Consider the following 22209-nt stretch of genomic DNA (forward strand, 5'->3'; position numbering starts at 1 on the left):
GAAGGAAGGAACCATGTTGGCCAAGATATTTCACACGGACTCAGCTCCGACGCCGCCACTATGGATGCCGTCAGCCGAGACGTGATGAAGGATGTTGGTTTCGCTCGAGGGCTACTTCCGGTCCTGGAACATCCGAGTCCCACTTTGTCCGCCGCCGGCCGATCTTGACCTTACAGCGGACCTCTCCTGACGACGAGCCATCTTGAGAGATCAACACCTAGCAAAGACCGCTCTCATAGACAACCACGACAGCACCGTGAAGACGATATCTCAAGAAGAAAGATGGAAACTTTTTCATGCAGAAAATAAACAAAAACTTTTTTTGATCCCTCCTGTTTTTGTTTTCCCTTGTGCATCATCGTACGTGATGGGTTTGAAAGGTTTGAAAGACAACATAAACGCCATTAAAATCATGATGAACAGGCTTTCTCTCCTCATAGCCCTCCTATCCAATGTACAAGAAAAGGTTTCAGAGACGAGTGCTACAGGCCGCCAACCCAAACCACCGTTTTGGGGTATTTCCGCCGCCTAGACTGTGTCCTATATTCGAAAAAAAGATGTGAAGGAATTGATTGTACTTTTATGTCGTGATCGCATTTCCCGTAGATGACCGCGGCGCGGGTATTGCTGCCATCTTTTAGAAACGTTTCGATGTCCCCGTCGCTTTGTTGTGATTAAGGACGCTGCTACAATGCTTCGCCCGTTTAAAAACAATCTCGCCGTCCGAATGCTGGTTTTTTGTCGTCGTGTCGCCCGGGTATCGAGTGTTTCGCTCGCCACAACCTCCCAAATAAAATGATTACTTTTTCTTTTCTTTTGCAAAAAACAATAAAACAAACGGCCAGAGGCCGTGATGAGACTTTTTTTTCGTGGTCAAAACCATTTCCTTCCCCTCCAAATCATCGGATGGCTACACCAAGCTGTATCGCTGGCGCTGCAGATTCGATCCGTCGGGGGCGTAGGGTTACCTCATGTTGCTGGTGTCGAAAGAGAATTGTGAAGGGAAGGCCATGCTGGCACTCAGCCCAAAGGGATCCCAGTCGATGCCAGTGTCCAGGAGCTGGGTCATGGAGGGATAGGCACCGCCGGTAGTCTGGGCTGGCTGAGCAGACTCGGCCTGGCTCGTCATGTGCTGGCCCGGTCCAACGGAGTTGGGGGAAGCCATCATGTTTTGTGGCGCGTCACCGGAGAAGTTGTTCGGGTACGGGCCGGGGCCGCTTGGGGTGTCGATCTCAGAGTCCTCAATCATGTCTGCTGGAGCATCATATTCTTGCTCTATATTCATGTTAGAAAACGAAAAAAACACGGAGATGGCTTTGCTTACCGAGCTGCTCAATGTGGTTCTGGAACGCCGGGGTCGGGTAATATGGACCGTTGTTGCCGACTCTCGGGGGGCCGCCAGACATCATGTGAGCCCGGGCAGCCGGGTTCATCGGGGCCATTGGGCTAAGCTGTGACTTCATAGAGGGAGCCATGGTACGCATCGGGCCGTTCTCGGAGGCCGCCGGTGAGAGCGCCGGCTGGCTGCCATACGGAGCCGTGTTCGTCGGAGAGTTGGAGTGCGACGAAGGCGTCGGGCGGGTCTTGGGGGACGCCGCCGAATGGCCTCCCTGTATTGGCGGAGGGAGCGGGCTGATACCGGGCTCAAGCTTCGGAGCGATGCTCGAGTTGGATCGTCGAGACTGGTGGTGACGGTTCAAGATGGCCCGCTGAATAGGCGGAGGCTGAACCATGTTCTGCGGAGCATGGGTCGGTCCCAAGCTGGGGCTGCCCGTTTTGGCTCGAAGCTCAGCTTGAACATCGATGCCTATGACTGATAAGTAAGGGTCACTTGAGATAAGACATTGCCATCTTACCCTTCTCGAGAAGGATACGTTCAAGAAGAGAGTTCTTGTAACGCAGCATCAGACACTCATCGGCAGCGGTGCGATGAGCAGCCTGCAGGTTGTGCAGGTTGGACTCATGGACGCGGATGGCCTCTTCGAGTTGCTTGATGTACTCGGTTCGACGCTCACGGAAAGCAGCCTGAGCCTGGCGGTTACGCTGCTTACGCTCCTCGGACGTGGCGTAGATCTTGGGGTACAGATTAGCATTTGGTCGGGGTAGGAGATAAGACCAAACAAGGTTTCGTCCCAAGTGAAACCTTAAGATTGTGTGACACAGACAAAAGTCTGGGGAAATATGGTGTTGAACCCGCAGTAGGTAGATAGGGAGTGAAAACAGATGACGAGAAAAGATTGACTCACCGGTTTGCGACCACCCTTCCGCTTGGGCTGCTGGTTCTCGGGGGCGGCATTGGCGTTGTTGCCAGTGCCGTTAGTCGCAGGTTGCTGTTCGGCCTCGGGACTAGAGCCCGTGGTCTCGGGAGTGTCCTCCTTGACGGGATCTTTGTTGTCGATGGACATCTTATCTGCCATTCCTTATCTCGTCCGGGGGTAGTTGAGGCAGCTTGCCGGTCGGCAGCGGCAGCGAGGACAGCTGCAGCAAGCACGGTAGACCGAAAGAAGGGTAGAGAGGTATCTCTCTAGGCGTTGAACGCGGCCGTTGTGACGTCGGGCGTTCCACACTCCAGCCCTATGATGTTCTGGAAGGTGTTCGTGTATGGGTGTTTGCGCGTGGTTGCGGGCGCAAGAGAGATGACAAGCAGGGACGGGGCAGTAAACAATTGCCCGAAAAAGGGATATCCGGGGGAAGAGATGGCAGTGGCGCCAGCGAGCGCCCGCACGGGAATTGGGGCGAAACCGCCAGCGTGGTAGACGGAACCTGAGAGGGTGGGAAAAATCTACGCAGGCGCAAGATAAGGTACAGAGCGCTGCGCTGCTGAGACTGTGACTGGGGGGAGAGGCATCCAAGCGGGCGCAATTGAGCTTCAGTTGAATCTTTGACAGTTATTTTTTGCCAGCCCAGAGATAAGGGATGCAGCGATGAGAGGTTGCAGTGTGTAAGGAAATGGAAGAGAGCGGCGGTCTTTTATGTAATGATAATAAACTGCGAGCTCGAGGGGGGGCGCTCTCCAGCCATTCGTCGCCCAGACCCAGCACCACCGAACAGGGCCGCCGGCGTGGGAGAGAGGGGGTGCGCAGAGGGGAGGGGCGTGAGCAAGTTGAGGGATGGGCTTGGGATGGACCGTCGAGTGTGTGGGTGGAGGGACGGTGGAGGATTGGAAGAGGGGATTCAAGGAGGAGGGAGGGGGGTGTGCAATGGAATGGGGTAGCGGACACTCACACACACAAACACGCTCTCACTCTTTCTCTCTTCGCACACTTGCAACAAGTGCGAGAAGACACGACGGGAGGGGGGGGGGGGGTAAATGTGTGGGGATGATCAGACCCTGTAGCTGTCTGTCTGTAGGCCAAGCTCTCGCCCAGGTCGATGTTCCTGTTAAAAAGGACGGTATGCTCTGCTTCGGAGAGCCCACACACGTTGACAAGATGGAACCTGCTTGTCTCTCCTCTTTCTTTCCCTTTCTCTCTTCCCTTTGGCTCGTCTTCGGACGGGGGTAAGGAAATCAAGCTGGCAGACAGGCTGACTTGGCTTGGCTGGCTGGACTGATCAGTTGGTTGTCCGTCCCGTGTGTGTCTCCCCACGTTTTGATGCAGCTGCAACGAGGGCAACGTTTTCTGGAGGACGTGCGGGTAGGCCCAGGAGCGTCAAGAACCACGGCGCGGAGATGGTGGCCACCCCCAACAACCTGAGAGGTTGGCTGAAGGAGAAAAGAGGATTTGGGGTCAGCAGCAGATGACGATAGACCGCGTGGTGTCTATCCTTCTGCAGAGCCAACCAGCAACAAGTCGTGGAACCCGGGCAACGACCAGGCCGCTCACGACGACGGTGATGGATGGATGGATGGACAGCTGCGCGACGGTTGCTCCAAAAAGGTAACCCCAAGAAGGGGAAGAGGCGAATGTGAGCCTGGTGCTGGTGCTGGTGCTAGCGGATGTCGTCGGTTGCGTATCCTGCAGCAGACAGAAGAGGCCAGCAGACGAACAACTCAGCTCGTCTCGCTCGACAGAGATGCAGCTTCACTGATCAGGTCGCGCGGCTGCTGCGCCAGCCCAGGAACCCCGCTTCTGACGGTGGAGGGTTTGGTTTTGGTCGTTGGGGTTCGTTCGTTTTCCTGCGGCGTGATGATGGTTCGCCGCGCGATGTCCGTCGTAGCGTTGTCTCGGCCTACTTGTCGTTCCAGTCGTAGCTTTTCGATGGCCTGCACGGTCTCAACGGCGTCTCTCGTCTTTCGTCGTCGACTTCTCACGGGATTGACGTCAAACACAGCGTCGAAAACAGAGGAGATTCAGTAGTTGAAGAGTCCGAAAAGCTTTTCAAAACCCCTTCTGGCCAAGGCAGGAATATTGGGGTGGGACTGGTTATATGGCTTTGGGGGCGGGTACTTGGCTCCAGGTAGCTTTCGCAGTCCTGGTGTTAACGCGGCCCCCAGACCACCCCTGGCGCAAACCGTTTCCTGCCTACCTCATTTTTGTGGCACACGCACGAAGCATTAACATGAGGCTTCTGGCCGTGGAGAAGGTGGGAAGCTGGCCAGAAACCAAGGCATTTGCCTCGTTCGCCAAAGTGGGCAATTATTGGTCCAGATGCTTCTCTTCTTCCAAGGCCATGGCTGCCATCGATGGCTCCTCTCGAGACCTTGGGGACTGGTCCAATCCCAAACTAAGATTGGAGGGTACCTTGGGATGGGATGTGGCTGTCCAGTGCGCCCTATCGCATAGTGGTATCCCGTCGGTGTTGTGCAGCAATAGCAGCTTTTCCTCCGACCACCGGGCTGCCTGCCGTCACGTTCCTGACCCGAATTTTGTGCATCTTGCGGCATCCGACTGGGACCTGCCCGCGATGAGACTTGGCTCTTAGGTTCACCATTGAAAGCTCAGGGAAGGCGTCATTTCGGGGAACCTTGTTGACATTCAGGACAACCAGAAGCTGTCGTCGTCAGATCGCTGCGGTAAAGGTTCCAAAGAGGCAGGCCTGCCCGCCAAAGTTGGACATGAACCGCAACAATTGCTCCAGACCAATTCAATTCGCTGACTCAAGGATCCAGCGAGAGCTTCTGCATCCGTGGCTCCTCGCGAAGCTCGCAATTAGCCAGCGACAGACACAGAACGGCTCAGCAGATCGATATTGTGACAGCCTAGCCAAGCCCAGGTCGTGCAAGGACCGACAGGCAAAGAGATCCCTCAAGGATCCGCGCGTTGAATGATAAGGGGGCGGTATTTATATGCACCGTGATGCGCGATGGACGACGATAGAGTGTCTCTTTTGGCCCGTTCCACTGTTCAAGCCTGGGCAGTGCGGCTCAGTGATGAACCTAGAAATGATGCAAGCGTTGAAAAATTCCATCAGCCATCAGGTCAATCTCGCAGACTCCGAACCGGAGGCTCCCCCACAAGCCTTTCCTTGCGTAGACGAAAAGACACCCAGATCACGGACGGGCTCTCTCGTCGAGCATCAAAAACGACCATCCTTGGCACGCAAGAGGTCATTTCACCAGACCTTTCAGACGTAGGACGTCCCAGGCGTATTCGCGGCAGCCGGTGTTGCTGGCGACTGGTCGATTTTGGCGGTCATCAGAACTGGAGCGGAGCCACGTTCGCATCGAACAAATTTTCAGATCACCTGAGCTCCAGCCAGCATCCGGGAGGCTAAGAGCTTCCAGCTGTCGTCCAGTTGCGAGGCACACCCAAAACCAACGCCCCTCCACCAGTCCAGGTGCAGTTGGAGACTTGGGGTACCTGTAGCGCATGTACCTCGGGGAGAGAAACGTTAGCCTGGCCAGAGAAACGCCATGTGCGTTTGTTGACGTCCACTGAAAATTGTTGGTCCTCGAGGAGAAAGAAATACGTCGGGAGACAACAAGTGTCCAGAGAAAGGCTGAGCAGGATGTAGAAAAGACGCCGAGTTGATTTGAGGTCCAAGGCTCGCCCCGTTGACTCCATTGACGATCGCCAGGCTGGACGTTTCGACCAGCAGAAGTGCGGTTGATGACGCTGAAGCGCATTCAGAGGTGAGCCCAGGCCCTTGAGCGGTGCCGCGGTAGCGACTCCATGATCCGCGACGGGAGCAGCGCAAGTGCCGTAACAGCAACGGCGGCACTGGAAGCGGACAGCGTGTTAAAGACGGCGGCCAGAGTCTGGACTCAGTTGTAGGCTGCAGGCTCAAAGCAGATTCCCGCGCTGGACAAGCCTGTAGCGTTGGATTGCATCCCTGCGAACTGTACGGTAAGGCGACGTTAGCGACGCACTAACGGATGCTTGCCTCAGATCCTTGGACTGTTGAAGAGAGAAACTTGTATCTCCGCGGAGTCGTCTCCAACTCTTTCTTTTCGGAGGTCTTCTCCAACTGCCTGCCTGCCTGCCTTCGTAACGTGACGCAGGGCGACGTGATTGAAAAAGTTGGTGTGGTGGCCCTATCCCGGTGCAGGAAAGGCTTTTCGACGTTGCTGCGGCCAATAATTGTCGGACTCGACCCTCCCGGAGCGCTGCGCCGATGGTTACGGCAGGAACCGAGCAGTCGGGAGAGGTGAGGTGATTGACGGTGTTTCGTCACATCCTCGTCTGTGCCGTGAGGTTGAAATAATTTTCACCCATCCTTCATGCCTGGAGGCCGCGATTGCACTGAGGTCATCCATCCTCCGGTCTCGGGATTGGACCGATCTCTCTCCCATCTGACTTTCTGTTAGAGGCAACCGATGTTCGTCCTTTTTGATTTCTTGGGGGCAGCAAGTCGCGACGCCAAGCCTGCTCAAGGTTTGTTGCAGACAGCACTTGTTGAGCTGGCAGGCGATCTCGAACGTGCGCAGTTGCAGTTGCCAGTGACAGTCTGGGTGCCGTCTGGGCTTTGGCGCCGTCCGTTCGCACCGTTCATTCGCTCCGTTCGTTCTAATCCGTTCAGCTGACCGTCTTGGACGAAATGGCCTTAGCGTCGGATCGGGGTCCAAATGCATGGCCCGAGCTTCCACTTCCACGTCCATCTCTCAGTCTCGGTGCAGAAAGAGGAAGAAGACCACGCAAAAAGTGGAGAAGGCTTTTTCTTCCAGAAAACTTCTAGTCTCTCCGACTGGCCCCCGAGTCCGGACGTTTTCCGCGCCCTCAAGGTTCTCACTCATTCGCCGTGGCATCCGAACATCGGAAAGCCAATCATCTGACACGAATGCAAAAAGGCCTTTGCCTGCCCGGCGTCGCATTACAGACAGCAACACACCATCAGACATTTCCTCTGCCCTCTTCTCCCTCTCTTCTTTTGCTCTTTTGCAATGCATCAGTACGCAGCCAGGCTCCCGTACACTACGCGAGCCCTAGGGCGGGGCATTCCGCTAGTGGACCGCAGCTGTGGATAGATTCCTCAGATGCAAGCCGTGTCGTTTCATTGCCCCTTTGGGCCAAACCCGTAGAGAGGGGTGTGTTCCCGACCAGACTTACTGAGAGAGCTGGCCGCCGGCCACCCGCCATGTCAGCACCTGGCGGCGCCGTTCAAAAGTCCTACAAACACGAACGTGCCAGCTGCGTTGCGGTTACGTAGCGGTCAGGTGATGCTGTCCCCCGTGACTCACAGGAGGGTTCCGCGGGAATCGCAGACAGGCTGACCCAGATCGTGATCTTCAGAGGAGAGTGTGGAGTGCCCGGGCGTCGACATCTGCAGTAATTAGACATCAGACATTCCATTGGCACCTTTGGTCCGTCACGATGCTTGGCTTGATACCTCACAAACGTGTTCGGGATGAGTCCGGCGTCCTGCCAAGCTCATGATGCCGCCGGGTCCGAAAGTCCTTCAAATGTGAAACCATGTCCGCGGCGGCATGGAAGACGTAACGAAGCGGCGGTCCGAAGACCGCTGAGCCTGATGTCTTCGGGGCGTGTGTCGTGAGTTGAGTCTCTCAAAGCTGGGATGAGTCGGACAAGTGTGTCGAAGGTGCTTGGAAAGAGGAAAAAGTCAATTGCCAGCATGGACCGGAGGCGGGCATGCTGAGCTTTTTCAATGTCCTCCGGTTCCCAAACCACTGACGGAGTCTCTTGATTCATTCGACATGGAGTATCCATATGTGCAGAAAACCGCTGTCATGGAAATTGTGCCTCCTCGGATTTATGCTTTGGTTGGGCCAGCTGCGACCAGGTGTCGGCTCTGAGAGTTGTGTTCAACAGAAACACGCAATCCGATCACTCAAACTCTATGCGGCTCTTCAGTGTTCCAAATACTGGTTATTCAATCTGTTCCGAAGACGAATCAACCAATCAACTTAACAAGTCTTTCAATGCAATGGTCCAAGCAGCTTTTACTGCCCTTTGTCGAGTTGCCCGGCCTCTGTCAAGCTCGGTCAGGCTCCGTGAGACTGTGTGCCTCCACGTCTGACTCGAGCCATTCCTTTCTCGGCCACGCCAACCCCAAACCAACTGCGCATTGTACCACACGCTCTGACGTGGCCTTCATGAGCCGCTTGATCGCCTCTCTCTCCAACAAATCAGCATCCGGCATGGTGTAGTGGTTAACATACTCCGCTTTCAAGCCGGTCAAATGGTCTGAGGTTCCGGAGAGCTCCGAGTTCGATTCTCGGTGTCGGAAACATGTCTTTTTGTCTTATTTTTGATCGTGGGTTTGTGTTCAGTGTCCAATTTCTGATCCTGAACTGCGTGGAGAGGCATCTGCTTGGAGACATGGCGCAAGGGCATTGGGTTGGGGTTAATTGAGAGAAAGAGATACTGACTGAACTCATGCTTAATGATATCGCAACATGTCAAGCATCAGTCGAAAGGCAGACAAAAGAGGACAACGCTATTGCATTCTTTCACCAAACATTACCCTCTTGTTGAACAGAAAATCTCGATGAGGCGATGTGGATTCGGCTTTATGAGCCAGATGCGAGAGGTTATCCTCTATTGATTTGACAGCCAACGAGCATCAGATCTATGTGTGTCAATAATCTGTGAAGAAATTGAGGCAGCCACCACCAACTGAAGGAAGAACTTTGGATCATCCCTCTGCATGATGGATCGTCAGGTTCTCTTCTTCATCTAACACTTTCCCAGGCAGCCACCTCCGAGCTTCGTCGGCAAACATGCGCGCGGTCTGCGTCGCTCAATTCGACAAATCTGACAACACGGTACCCGGCAGGACCAGTTTCCCTTACTTCTCGGTTGTAGGCTTTTGCGATTTGACTGGAGCCTCGGCATGGATGTGATGGGTGTTTGTTGATGTTATCATCCTTCGTATCTCGTGCAACCTGCTGTTCAACTTTTCCGAAAGCCACTAAACATATGGAACTGGGACGGAGATGGGGTCAACTGCAGTCTTGAGATGATTACACAGAGGCGTAAAAATTTACTGAGTCTTTGTGTATCCCTTCGAAGCTCTCTGACCCATGTCTATGGCCGTGTGTCCGCAACTCATAGGACGAGATGACTGCGTGCCCGTTAAACCGGGTCCTCCATGTGTTGTCCGAGCCCGTCAACGTATAACATAGAGCTGTGTTCCTGGCTTCTATCCTTTGACTCTTAGATCCACCGGAAACGCACCTATGCACAGGGTAAGAAAACTCCACTGCAGACGACGTCGGGTTTTCCGTCGTTTCTTCCCTGGTGCATCTAGTATCGTTCTTCTTCTGGACTGTCACCACTGGGAGCTTATCGAAGGTTCAATATCTCAATCTTTCCGTTGCTACTGTAGTCAAGACGTATCATACTGGAAGCTATGGGCGAACTCTATACACTTGTGAGAAAATCGTGCCTCTCGAGCAAGAGCAGCTTGAATGTGATACCACAATGCTTCCACGTAAGTAGGCTTTACTTTATTCTGATTACGATATCTACGCTCCATACCCCCGCGCCAAGTCGGTCGATGTCGCCTCGGTGATTAGCATTCAGAAGAGGCGTCGTCTCGAGAAGGGGCCAAGGTCCCAGGAGGACTTTTGTCTGCCGTATACTTAGTGTACTTGAAGTATCATCGAGCTTCGTTCAGGTGAACCATGCAGTCCCGCAGACGACCATGTCCAGTTTCCTTCCTGCCAGCAGACTCGATCGAGCCTTCCATCGTCTCCCACAGATATCTCACATCTGGCCTCGAAGTGATATTGCAACTTGATTCAACAAGATCACATCAGACTTGTGCCTTCCTAATTATCGCTAGATATCTGCCCAGCCCCTGACGCGATCGACTATTTAAACCCCCATTCCTTCGCTGAACAGTCAAGAAGTTGATACACATTCAACAACAACAACAACCTACGTTACTTGTCACATTGGACATCAACTTCGATCAACTCCTCCACTCACCTTACAAGATGAAGACTCAGACCAGACGCGATGGCCCTCAAGAAGTGAAGGAGACCACGAAGTCCAGCGCCGCAAGCATTCAGGGGCAGGCAGGCTCGCCCGAGTTCTACAACGATGTCTGGGCGCACCATCTAGATATGCTTCTCGCCGAACATTCAAGCCCTCCAAGCGCCTTGAACCAATTGACTCCTCCAACCATATATTCCGCCTTCCACCCGCTCGCAACCGACTGGCCAGCCGACTGGTACTAGATGAGGAAACTTCGGCACCTCATAAGAATCGCCTTTGATTGCGTACATGGCTTCAATGCCTTGTTTGCACACATTGCCGGTAAGCTGTGAGTAGCCAGCCGTTCCATACTCTGATGACAGTTGACGGAACACTGACATCTGACATGACAGGCCTGGAGATAGCCCAAGATGAGCTGAAGTTGAAAAGATAGAGAGCAAGAATGACGGAGAGGTGCTAGTCTGCGAGTGGAAGCTTTAGAACGAGCGCGAGATGGAATTGAGAGGTAGGCGTCAGATTGAGCAATATGGATACGAATTAAACCCGCGAGACCTACACATCTGGACCGTGACTGCTGATCGATGCCATAGGTGATGTTCACGTTCCTTCCATCCTGTCGCCTACATTCTTCACCTGGTAATATCTAGTTCTAGCTGCGAAGGTGCGGGTGATATCGCTGCCTGCCGTCAGGTACCCGTGGTTTCTTTGGAGATATCCAATTTTGCGCCAGCGATTGACTTCTCTTTCTTTTTCAACACAAACACATTGTCCCCACGCCCACTCTCAAGAAACCATTCACATTCCCCCGAACAACTTCTCAACTACAACTCAACATTCACTTCCCAGCAACCCCGACCCAGCCACAACACCATCTCAACATGAAGACCACTGTTCGCCGCGATGGCCCGCAGGAGCCACCCGAGCCTCGCTACTACCCTTTCGACAGTGAGGTCCTTCTTCAGAATTTCGCTGCACAAAACGACCGGTGGATCAGAGCAATAGCTCATCCATCCTGGTGGTCGATCCTGGAACTGAACGTGAAGCCTCTTACCAGACGCAAGGCCAACCAGCCTCAAGCTCGGCTTCCCGCCACGGCCATCCTTTGATAACAATGCGGACCACCAAAAGATGAAAAGACAGCCGCCAGAGCTTCGCGGACAGAAACTCTTCTCTACGTCACATGTCAACCGAAGTATTCCGCAACGATTCTTTCTTACCTAGGTGAGGTCTGAGGTAGGTTTACTCCAGCTCTATGTTGCAGGACTTTCCGCCGGATACAAGAAACTGAGTAAGTGACCACAGAATATCAGCCGAGATGGCTGCAACGGGAGGAAAGGCAGGCAAGGGCGGTTTGGATTGAGGACAGAGTGTGATTAAGATGAAAGTCGAGTATCAGCAAGGGCCCAGCTACCCAACAAGACACCAATCTTCAAATTGAACACCGATTACGCTATGCATACCACACAAACCCAAAGGATTGGAAGCCAGAGACACGATGATATCGATCCTGCCCGCAAACGGACTTCTTCAGGGAACTATGTCTCTTCACGGCAGCTAAGCATGACCAACAGGATGCTCCAACCCACAGAAGAAGTGATTGTAAGACCAGAGTGAAACTGCAAAGGAACCGGGTTCCGGAACAGCCTGTCCTTCAAAGAATGTGGCCGTCGAACACGAGATAAGACTAGATGGATCATGCTGGACAGATTACCAGCCCAGAAAATCACCAGATTAAAGCTGATGGATATCCTGCTAGAACATCCGGCGAACCTGTCCTATCCCATAGTGGCAATTCTGTTCTAAATCTTAGCCTGCTGTATGGAATGCGGCAACGAGGATCATGTGTCGTCATCTACTAGCATGGTGCTGCATCTGGAACTAGCTGGAAGGTCAGCATTCCGCACCATGAGCCTCATTCTGGGCAAATCATCTACTGTTGAGACGTCACAGGAAGAATGACAGGCTCAAATTCGATGGTTGGGTGTCAAGCCACGACTTCTATCGCATGTCCATTTTTATACGTTTATCTCGGTCATACAAATCAATCTGCAGGCGGAGTGTTTGTACAGTGTGTGTTCACAAGGGGAATGGCGCTACACGTTGGCGAATCTGACTTCGAGTCGCAACTCTCAAGCGAAGGCGGGAAGATCCAGTTCCTCGGAGCCGGATAGAATTTCGCTAATCTTCAGCCTTGCTGGGCTCTTCATAGCATCCATCCATGGAATACAACACGAACCCTTGGAGTCTCATGCTGCGTCATTGTGAAGGGGGAAACGATGCGGCAGTCCGGGTTAATCTTTTTCTTTTAATCCCTTTCATCCTCGGTAGACAGCGTTTAATCCCGAAACGTTGACCCATATGTTTTGAACGAGGTTAGAAGGAGAGAATCGGGAACTAGAACTGTGTGGTCCGACACTGGCTTGCGTTGAGTTGCAGCCACCAGATAGTGGCGTTGCGCCTTTGAACGCATAGCCGAGGCTGGCTTTGTTGTTGTCGTGATCGCATCGTCCACTAGACTTTCCGTTCGCTGATATCTCTGAGTGGGAGAACCACTGCCATCCAATCGAGCAGATGCAGCCACAACAGGAGGTGTCAATGTCACCGTCGTACTTACCGTGGCGTCCAAAACAACGTGAACAACAGCAAGCCACGTGAAACAACAGAGAGTTCGAGAAAGAGTAGACGTGGACCCCTAGACACGAGGTGCGCCTGCTCTGTTTGTTTGACCCACGAGATGTTCAGGGTGAACCCAAGCAAACACTGGGTGATGGCGCCGCGAACGGTAAACAAATGCGCCCAGAGTACGGTGCAAACACTGTCCGGACTGCGGCAGCCCCACTTGATCACCCAAGGCCCGGGGCGTGGAGCTTGGGCCGTCACTGTTTTTCTACCTCGAACGGACCAATCGAAACAAAGCAAACGGCTGTGGAATGTAAACAAACGGCAGCCCCTCCAAGCACTCCCCCGTCGCGTTCTACGTACCAACGCCGAACCTGTGAGCTACACCCACTCTCACTCTCGCCTGACATCATCAAATCTCTCACAGAGTCTCTCCCCAAGGACCTGGCTTGATCGACGATTTCTTCGTCTTGACCATCACCCATACTAACCTTACAGCAACATCAAACCGAAGCCAACGATACCCTCACGGAGCAGCAATCCAACATGACGCCGCCTCGCCGTCGTTCGGCCCGGTTGGCCAGCGGTGCGAACACGCCCAAGGTAAGACAATCCGACCGCCGGCTGTAAACAAACGACTCGCGGGCCCCGAACTAACGTCCTTTTTCTTTTTTTAGCCCAAGGCCAAACAGACTCTCGCTTCCGTCGCCGAGCGAGATGATACTCCTCCCTCTAAATCAGTCGCTGAGAGCTTGAATGCCCTCGTCGTCCCCGATCACGACCCAGCCACGCCTTCCTCCTCTTCTCAACTGAAGGCTCCCCTCTCGGAGATGCACCCGAGCAAGGTTCACCCCACCGTCGCTCCTCCTTCCGCTACCTGGCTTGGCTTCAGAGATATGAAGCCTTCTGATAAGACCACCGATACTCAGGCGACGCCCTCCAAGACGTCTGGCGTGCCTGAGTCGCCCTTTACTTTCCGCGTTGATCAGCCGACTGGAGACACCGGCTTGAGCAACGATGCCCAGCGCATGATGAATGAGCTGCGCGAGGAGGCCGCTAGAATTAAGGCTGAGCTGCTGGCTAAGCGCGAACTCGAGAGGGAGGACGAGGAGCTGAATGGACGACGAATCGCAAAGGCGAAGGGCAAGTCGAGCCGCTACAGCGCTGCTCACATGGCCGAGTTCAAGAAGATGGACTCTATCGAGGGTCATCCTTCCGCCTTTCGCGCCCAACCCGGCCGAGTCACTCCTCTGAAGAGCTCTCTCAAGCGCTCCCAGTCCAAGGCTAACTTGGATGATACTCCCACTCAACCTAAGTCTAGCCTCAAGCGCTCCCCCTCAAAGGCCAACCTCGACGACACTCCGAGCCACCCCAAGTCGATCCTCAAACAGCCTTCTAAGCCCAACTTGCTGGCCGCTGGTACACCCAGCCAGAAGTCGAGCCTCAAGCGGTCTCCGTCTAAGGCGAACCTGGACGACACGAACTCGAACGAAGCCAAGAAGACATTGGCTGGCCCTCACCCTAGGGCTCGAATCTTTGCCAACCTGGAGCCTCCTTCGTCTGTCAAGCGTGTTCGCCAGCGCTTCGAGGACGATGCTTCGACGGCGCGTCCTACTTCTCGCGATGGCAGCTCCCTTCCGCGCCCCAAGTCCAGCGGTAATGACGCTCCTGCTGCCTCTGCGCCTACGCCTGGCCTTCGGTCCCAGCCTAGCCTGGCCTCGTTGACCAGCCCTACCAAGTCTTCCCTTGCTCGCGCTGCCGGCAGCAAGATGCCTCTGCCTAGCTCGCTGGTCAAATCTCCCAGCAAGCCTGATCTGGGAAGCCTTGCTAGATCTCCTTCCAAGCCCGACCTTGGAAGCCTTCGAAAGTCTCCATCCAAGCCCGACTTGGGCGGCCTCACAAAGTCTGCCACCACTAACGATTTGAGTGCGCTGGAGAAGACAACCGAGCTGAAACGCCGGATTGTGAGCCCAGGACGATTCGAGAGGGTCAAGTCTATTTTGCGAGGTGGAAAGGGCGCCTTCGATAAGGCCAAGAGTGCCATCCCCCAGCCTGCGTCTGGTGTCGCGCAGACTCCCGCTCCCCAGGTCGCCATCGAAAAGGCACCGCCCGCTATTCCCTTCACTACTCCCCGACGCAAGCTATTCAAGAGAGTTGATTTTACTCCTGACACGAACCGCACTACCGACGTTCCGAATACGATCGCCCACAAGGCATTCGCCCCTGCTAACCCGATTCGTAAGCAAGGCGAGGTTCAGTATCCCAACCTCGATGCTATTCTTGGCAACAACGTCACTCAGAGAACCAAAGATGATGGCCTGTACCCTGACTTGACGATTCAGAGCCCGTCTACGAAGGCCGCAGAGCCCAGCGATGCTCTGCCCGCGACCGTCCCCGGAACGTTTACTTTCCGCAGCGACCATACCATTCGGTTCGGTAGCGCCTCTCCCACTGGATTTGGCTCGACTGCAGGACAATCTAGCATCCGTCATGTGCGTAGATCGCTCGACATGCCGGGTAGCTTCCCCAACGACTCCAACACCTTTTCCAACAAGGAGAACCGGTCCCCGATGCAGCTTCTCGCTGGAAAGCCCCACGGAATGACCAGCAAGAAGCGTGCTCGAGCGCGCGAGGAGGAAGGCGACCTCGAAGAGGCTTCTGGTGAGCGGGCTGGCAAGAGACGTAAGGCTGAGCCAGTCCCTGAGGGAGACGCTCTGCTAGCCCCCAGACTTATGGGAGCCACCCCCAACACTGTCGGCAAGAAGCCGCAGACTCCCCGAGTCCTTGCTTCGCCGAGCCCTACTAAGAAGCGTACCGGCATGAGTCTCAGCCGACTGAACATGCTGGCCAAGCCGAAGATGCGCAACTGATTACGGCATGAACTTCCACATGGAAATATTATGAGCCAGCACATTGCTTCGCGACATCGTAAAGGTGTTGTTGAATTGTACTATATGATGACGAATGGGGAGACACGCGGCTGTCAGTTGCATCAGGAGACTGATTGTTTCTTCAACTCCGGTGTCTCAGGATCACACGAAAGGCGTACGACGGATGCTTTGATTTGCAGATTGATTAGGTTGGCAGAAACATGGGGTTTGGTCGAGGATGGATTGGCCATGGCGTTGTTTGGTCTACATGTGTACAATACGATGGGCGTTGACAAGAGGATTGCATTTTGTGTTTGGTCTCGGTCAAGGTATCACCTCAACTGAGTTTTAGGTTTTAAAAGTTGCGCGCCAATGCAATGGCCATACGAGTTTGAGCAAAATTTTGTGCTGCCGGACAGTGATTCGGGTGATGTGCAGGTGCTAGTGAGAGTATTACTGCCCAAGGAACAATGCTTTGAGCACTTGCCTGATACGTCAATGTCCTACTACTATTGAAGTTATGCGGCACTCCTCCCTAGGTAGGTAACATTACTTCATGGTCGATTCATTCTCTACCACACTTATCCGAATCATTAGACAGAAGGCATCACGGTCTTTGAACCACGGGGAGCATGGATTCGGCACGGGTTCCATTCACTTGCGCCTTTTGCTAGCAGCTCTCCGACGGCCCTCCACAGGTCCTAGGCCGCTCGGCCCGCCTCACCTGTTCATCTTGCTACACGGCCATCATCGACCTGGCGATATGCTGGGTTTGCGGCGAGATCGTCCTGCGCGGAGACGACTGTGTCAGCCTGGGCTGGTGCTTCTGGCATCGAGCATGCTACGGCTGTCTGTTCTATGGGAGCAAGATCATATACCGCGGGGTGCCGTTGTCGAACCTCTTTGACGACCACGGAGAGGATCTTGACAGAGAAGGCATGTTAGGTAGGAGGAAGGGGAGGGAGGTCGATATCCCTCCGGTTTGCGTCGCTTGCTCCGTTGGCCTTGAGGGAGAAGACTTGGTGCAGAGTGGGCTGAAGAGGACCAAGAAGGTCGACGGCGGTCTTGGCCGCGTACGATGGGAGCTAGGTCAAAGGAAGACTGGGAACTTGGTGACAGCCCCGGCTGTAAGTCAACATTCGACTGATTATTTTCGCTTCTAACCGCTGAGTAGTCCATCCGTTCCGTCAGTCGAGACTCGTTGTCGCTGCGTCGAGCTGGGGAAGGATCCCGCGGGGATGAGCAACGTCCAGTGCCGCTGGATTCTACGATCTACGTCTCGGTAAACGACCCTTTGGAGGAGGAAACCTTCAAACCAAGTCCAACGAAGCCAATCCCAACTTGGATGCAACCGTACCAACCCGTTGACCAAGTAGAAGAGCGTCCAGTAGTCAACGGTCCACTTCAAAGTCTGGTTGGATTTGCACAAACCCCAGAGACGTCGGTATCCGGCGGCTCGACGGTGGGCACAATGGGGTCGCCAACACCAACCTACCAGCCGGCAACACCACAGTCTTTCTCGCCGTGCCCTTCGCCGATGTCTTTCCGCATGTGGCCACCGGACCAGCGACGTCCCCAGGCCCCCACTTGGGTAAGCAACGAACCTCTCAAGCGCCCGTCGTCCCGTCTCGGAGCTCGTCTCGGGGACCGTCTGGAAAAGACCGACACGACTACATCATCAGGCTACGTGACGCCCCCCGAGACCCCTGGCGAGAGAGAAGCACGACACATGACGCCGCCCCCGCAACTAAGACGTGTCCGGCCCCGAAGCCCACTGGTGCCACCAGACCGCGGACGCAGAGCTGTGCGTCTTATGCGCCGCACACCGCCGCCCCAATCGTCCGAGTATTTGGACCTGTACAACCCCATCCGTTCCCCTTCACCGCGGCCGCGTGCTAGAGAGTCGGCCATGGTGGCGCTGAGGCGAGTCAGCAGGACGGCCAACAGTCTGGGACATTTGCGTGAGACACCAGAGACTGGGATCGATCGTGGCAGAGACCAGAGAGACATGGAGAGAATGACGGCTGACGGCGCGGATTCGCCCCGCGAAGGAACGAGGAAGAAGATGGCTTGGAGGAGGGTATTCGGCGGCGCAAAGTGAGACGTAACGCGGGGTCCGATGTTGGACCCTGAGATTCATTGTCTAGGAGGTATCCTTACCAGAAGCACTCTAAAGTGTGGAATGCACCCGAAAATAGACTGCTTTAACCCGACGGCCATCTCAAAGTGCCATTAGCCTCGTGGGGTTATTCCCGGCTGTCCAAGGAATAAAGCCAAGGAAAGATTCCACCGTTGAGGTTATAGAGGGGTCAGCTAATATGACCAGGGCCCCGGACTGACACCCGCCAAACCCCTGTAAGACGGTGACCCACACCTACCTGAGGTGCCTGCCAGAAGGTGCCGCCGGCTCATCCCGCCAACAACCAGCCGAACTAAAACAAACCACCAACATCCATCCATTCGTCGCAAACCTCAGCCTCGCATCGTCGCATCGTCGCACATCGCACGGCATCGCATCCCCAACCCGCGAGCTCAACCACCGTCCCTGTCGCACACAACCCCTCTACCTGACTCTTCAACCAAACACCCGCAAAGATGGCGCCAATGGACAAACCAACTCCCGCCGAACTCGAGCGTAAGCAACAACCTCTCGTCAACTCCTCGCGGCGCCCGCTAACCCTCACCCCAAACAGAACAGCTCAAAGACACAATCCAGGATCTGTACCAGATCATGGTCCAGGTGACGACCTACAACGCGAACCAAACCCCCACGGGGCCCGCCCTCGCCGACTCCGTCTCCGCGCTCTCCTCGTCCCTGCAGCGCGTGCACATGACCGCCACCGCCGGCGCGCCGCCCTCCCCCGACCTGCCCGGCGCCCTGCCCAAGATCCCGCCCGAGCTCGTGCAGTACGTCGAGAACGGCCGCAACCCGGACATCTACACGCGCGAGTTCGTCGAGCTCGTCCGCCGCGGGAACCAGCTCATGAAGGGCAAGATGAACGCTTTCGCGCAGTTCCGCGACGTCCTAGCGGAGCATATCGAGAAGGGCATGCCTGAGCTGAGAGACGACGTTGGGAGGGTGCTGGAGACGACCAAGGTTACCGGGAGCGGGCGGCCTGGACGGAATTAGGCACTGGGAGAGATTCGTGTTGGATAGATGGATGGATGGATGGAGACGCTGGATAATTGATACCCAAATGTCGTGACGACGCGACAAATCACACATTTATAGAGACTCACAAGTGCAACACAATTAAAAGGATTGCAGCATGCAGTAGGCGAAATAAACCTGCCCGAGACAAAGTCTAGAGTCCAATTACCAGGTGTGTGAACTATGCCTAACCTTGATGACATTGAAAAGCAATCCCCCGTAGTAGAGATATGCAAGACGCCTCCCAGCCCACCCCCATAGTTGTTTGGGAAAACAAAAACTAAAAAACAAGACTGACGTGTACCCCTGGGTTTCTTTCTTTCTTCCTCATGAATTTGTGAAATTGGGTGTCGTAACTCTAACAAGAAAAACGCAGGTTTTGAAAAAGGGTTGGGTAAAAAAAAAGGGGGTGACAATCGATCGATGCCTTGATAACGCCGCCGGTGTGTGACTTTTCTTGCGTCATGTCTATCCCGAAAAAAACAGATCATGGATGCCAGTCTGCAGTCGACTCATTCCCCGCCACGGAGCCGTATGCCCAGCTTCCGGGCCCCTAAGATGCAAATATACACGAATCCCACAGTTATCGCGGCCAGTATCAGGAGCTGCATGGGAACTAGGACCAAAGCGGCCACAATCCACACTCCGTACTGGCGTATCTTTTCCACAATTCGGCCACCGCTATCTTGGCGCCGCTTCATGTGGTTCTTCATCGTCTCTTGGGTGAATGAGCCGCCCGGCTTGCGTCCCGGCTTGGCCGACTCGTCGTAGCTTTCTGCTTCATCTTCCTCCGATTCGGATTGTCAGGTCGAGAAGTTGAAGCCGCGTCCACCGAACCCTTGGCCGCCGCGCGGGCGACCACCAGAACCGTCAGCAAACGAGAAGTGTGCACCGCCGCCGGGGAAGCCGCCTCCGTTGAAGCCGCCACCCCCGCCGAAGCCGCCACCACCTCCCATCATGTTGAACAGGATCTCAGGGTCGATGCCCCCGTGCATGCCGCCCATGCCACCCATGCCACCTCCCATACCACCGCCACCGAACATGTCGGAGGGATCGATGAGGTCCTCGCCACTATCATAACGAGCACGCTTTCTGTAGAATGGTTAGCACTGGCCAGGTCGAAGTATGTTTAGACAGGCGACTTACTGAGAATCGCTCAAGGTCTCGTAGGCTTCACCAATGTCCTTGAAGCGCTCGGCGGCCTGCTCGTCGTTGGGGTTCTTGTCGGGGTGGTGGATGATGGCCAGTTTGCGGTAGGCCTTCTTGATCTGGTTGTCATCCGCGTCCTTCTCGACGCCGAGGATCTTGTAGTAGTCCTTGCGCTGGCTCTTCTTGAGCTCGAGCTCGGCCTTGCGAACCTCCTTGGCGATGGTGCGGTCTTCGGGGTCGAGCTCCTGGATCGCCTTCCACTCACGCACGGCATCCTCCCACTTGTTGGCCTGGCCAAGAGCATTGGCCTTGGTCTTGCGGGCCTTGAGATACGTTGAGTCCAGGCTGATGGCACGCTCACAGTCGGCAATGGCATCGTCGTACTGCTTGAGCTTGATCTTGCAGAGCGCCCTGTTCTGCAGGATCTTGGAGTTGGTACCGCGGTTGGCGGGGTCAACCTCCAGAGCGGAGGTGTACTTCTCAATGGCGGACTGCCATCGGCCAAGCTTGTAGTCCTGGTTGCCCTCCTCCTTCATGCGGTCAAGCTTCTGGACGATTCTCAGGTACTTGACGGCATCGCGCATGTCGGGGTCGCAGCTGATAGCCTTGCGGAAGTGGCTGACGGCCTTGTCGTTCTCACCCTGGGCGTACAGAGCACGTCCACGGAGCACCAAGGCCTCGGGATCCTGGCTGTTGCTCCTCAGCAGACTCATGGCAATGTTCTGCGCCTCGCCGAGGGCATTCACGGTGCCCATCTTCAGGTAGGCCTCGCCACGCATCAGTTGCCACTTGCGGGGCTTGGAAGCGCCGAAACCCAGCTGTCGCTCGGCCTGGTCCAGGGCGTGCAAAACCATGGAGCCGGCGGTGCCATCTCTCAGGGCGCTCTGGGCGGCGGTGATGTGCTTAAGCATCTCCCGGGCCGGAGCCTGGTCCTTGGCAGAGGGAGGCGGGTTGATGCGACCGAAGACCAGAAGGGCCTCCTGGGGCTGTCCGAGACTGGTGTAGATGCGGGCCAGGCGGAGGAGAATCTTGGGGTTCTCGGGGTCGAGATCGGCGGCGCGGGTGCAGTCCTCGAGGGCGTACTCATACTGGGTGTTGGACATGTACGCAGCAGCGCGGTTGCTCAGGTAGGTGGCGGAATCGGGGACCAACTCGATAGCTAGACTGGACTTAGTAACTGCGGTGTCGCGGACTTTGCAACCGGCGGCAACATACCCTTGGAGTACTGGAGGATGGCATTCTTGTAGTCCTTCTCCTTGAAGAACTTGTTGCCCGCACCCTTGTAGGCCTCAGCCTCATCCTCGGTAGTGGGCACAGGGCTGGAGGGGTTGGACTTGTGAGGTGGGGGAGGAGGGGCATCGCCATTATCATTGCCGTTGACGTTTGTGTTGATGCCATTCGGTATGGGGACGGAGAATGAAGCCTGGGCGGAGGGTTGGGGGGCCGGGGCAGGAGAGGAGGAAGGAGCGGCGTTGGACTGGGAGGAGTCAATGTCCATGGCTCCGGGGGAGTTGCGACCACTCATGGCTGAAAGGCGCTTTGCACGCTCTTCGGGGGTGAGGTTGAGGGGGTGAGTGTCGTAGTCGATCTTGCTGGTCCTGCGTGATCCGGGGTCTGTAGGGTGGCGGCCGAAAGTGCGGGATGTGCGCGATGACTTTGTCTCCCGAGGGCCTGGAGATGCGGGCTGGGATGATTTTTTGGTGGGGGATTTCGTCGGCGAATGAGCCTTGGTGGGTGACCGGGGCTTGGTGGGCGACTTTGTGGGAGAGGAAGCCTCCGAGTTGGTGGGAGGAGGGAAGTGAGAGTAGGCTGGGGGGGCGTCGTAGTCGTTTTCGTCCTGGCCGGCTTGCTGCTTCTTGGACGACTTCTTTGCGAAGAGCTTCATTGATAAAGCAAGCACCCTCTGAGGGGAACCAAAAGAATGCGCGGGCTTATTTTTTTGGTTAATTAGGTAAGGAGGGTCGGCAGACCTCGATGCAAGGTTATGCTTGTGCTGGATTCCCCAAAGCGCATTAACGAGCCTAGTGAAGGAGCCAGCTGCAGCAGCAACTTTTTTTTTTTTCCTGCGCTCAAGGTTCCTTTTCCTTTGGACCTTGGGTGCGCCCGGGTGAAGGCAGCTGTACCTTGTCTCGGGGAGCGG

General features: G+C 55.2%; 5 protein-coding genes across 5 annotated transcripts; 3 read left to right on the forward strand and 2 right to left on the reverse strand.

Annotated features, from left to right (window-relative positions):
• Window positions 1-964: 964 nt before the first annotated feature.
• CGCS363_v006764 (uncharacterized protein) lies at window positions 965-2405 on the reverse strand (the record flags this gene model as incomplete). The annotated part of the gene is made up of 4 exons (XM_036638613.1): window positions 965-1275; window positions 1325-1807; window positions 1857-2073; window positions 2247-2405. The coding sequence occupies 4 exons, from the start codon at window positions 2403-2405 to the stop codon at window positions 965-967; spliced, it is 1170 nt and encodes a 389-aa protein (XP_036496997.1).
• Window positions 2406-11158: 8753 nt separating this feature from the next.
• CGCS363_v006765 (uncharacterized protein) lies at window positions 11159-15769 on the forward strand (the record flags this gene model as incomplete). Its single annotated transcript, XM_036638614.1, has 3 exons — window positions 11159-11317; window positions 13398-13502; window positions 13577-15769. 3 exons carry the CDS (start codon window positions 11159-11161, stop codon window positions 15767-15769), a joined length of 2457 nt encoding a protein of 818 aa, XP_036496996.1.
• Window positions 15770-17240: 1471 nt separating this feature from the next.
• Window positions 17241-17870, forward strand: CGCS363_v006766 (uncharacterized protein; the record flags this gene model as incomplete). The annotated part of the gene is made up of 1 exon (XM_036638615.1): window positions 17241-17870. One exon carries the CDS (start codon window positions 17241-17243, stop codon window positions 17868-17870), a length of 630 nt encoding a protein of 209 aa, XP_036496999.1.
• A 494-nt stretch (window positions 17871-18364) lies between these two features.
• NUT2 (Mediator of RNA polymerase II transcription subunit 10) lies at window positions 18365-18899 on the forward strand (the record flags this gene model as incomplete). Its single annotated transcript, XM_036638616.1, has 2 exons — window positions 18365-18404; window positions 18463-18899. 2 exons carry the CDS (start codon window positions 18365-18367, stop codon window positions 18897-18899), a joined length of 477 nt encoding a protein of 158 aa, XP_036496998.1.
• Window positions 18900-19723: 824 nt separating this feature from the next.
• CGCS363_v006768 (DnaJ-like protein subfamily C member 7-like protein) lies at window positions 19724-21954 on the reverse strand (the record flags this gene model as incomplete). The annotated part of the gene is made up of 3 exons (XM_036638617.1): window positions 19724-20012; window positions 20067-21228; window positions 21285-21954. The coding sequence occupies 3 exons, from the start codon at window positions 21952-21954 to the stop codon at window positions 19724-19726; spliced, it is 2121 nt and encodes a 706-aa protein (XP_036496995.1).
• Between the last annotated feature and the right edge of the window lie 255 nt (window positions 21955-22209).

The sequence above is a fragment of the Colletotrichum siamense genome (genome assembly GCF_013390195.1).
Source record: "Colletotrichum siamense strain Cg363 chromosome Unknown KSG_Cg363_contig04, whole genome shotgun sequence".
NCBI classification, from domain to species: Eukaryota; Fungi; Ascomycota; class Sordariomycetes; order Glomerellales; family Glomerellaceae; genus Colletotrichum; species Colletotrichum siamense.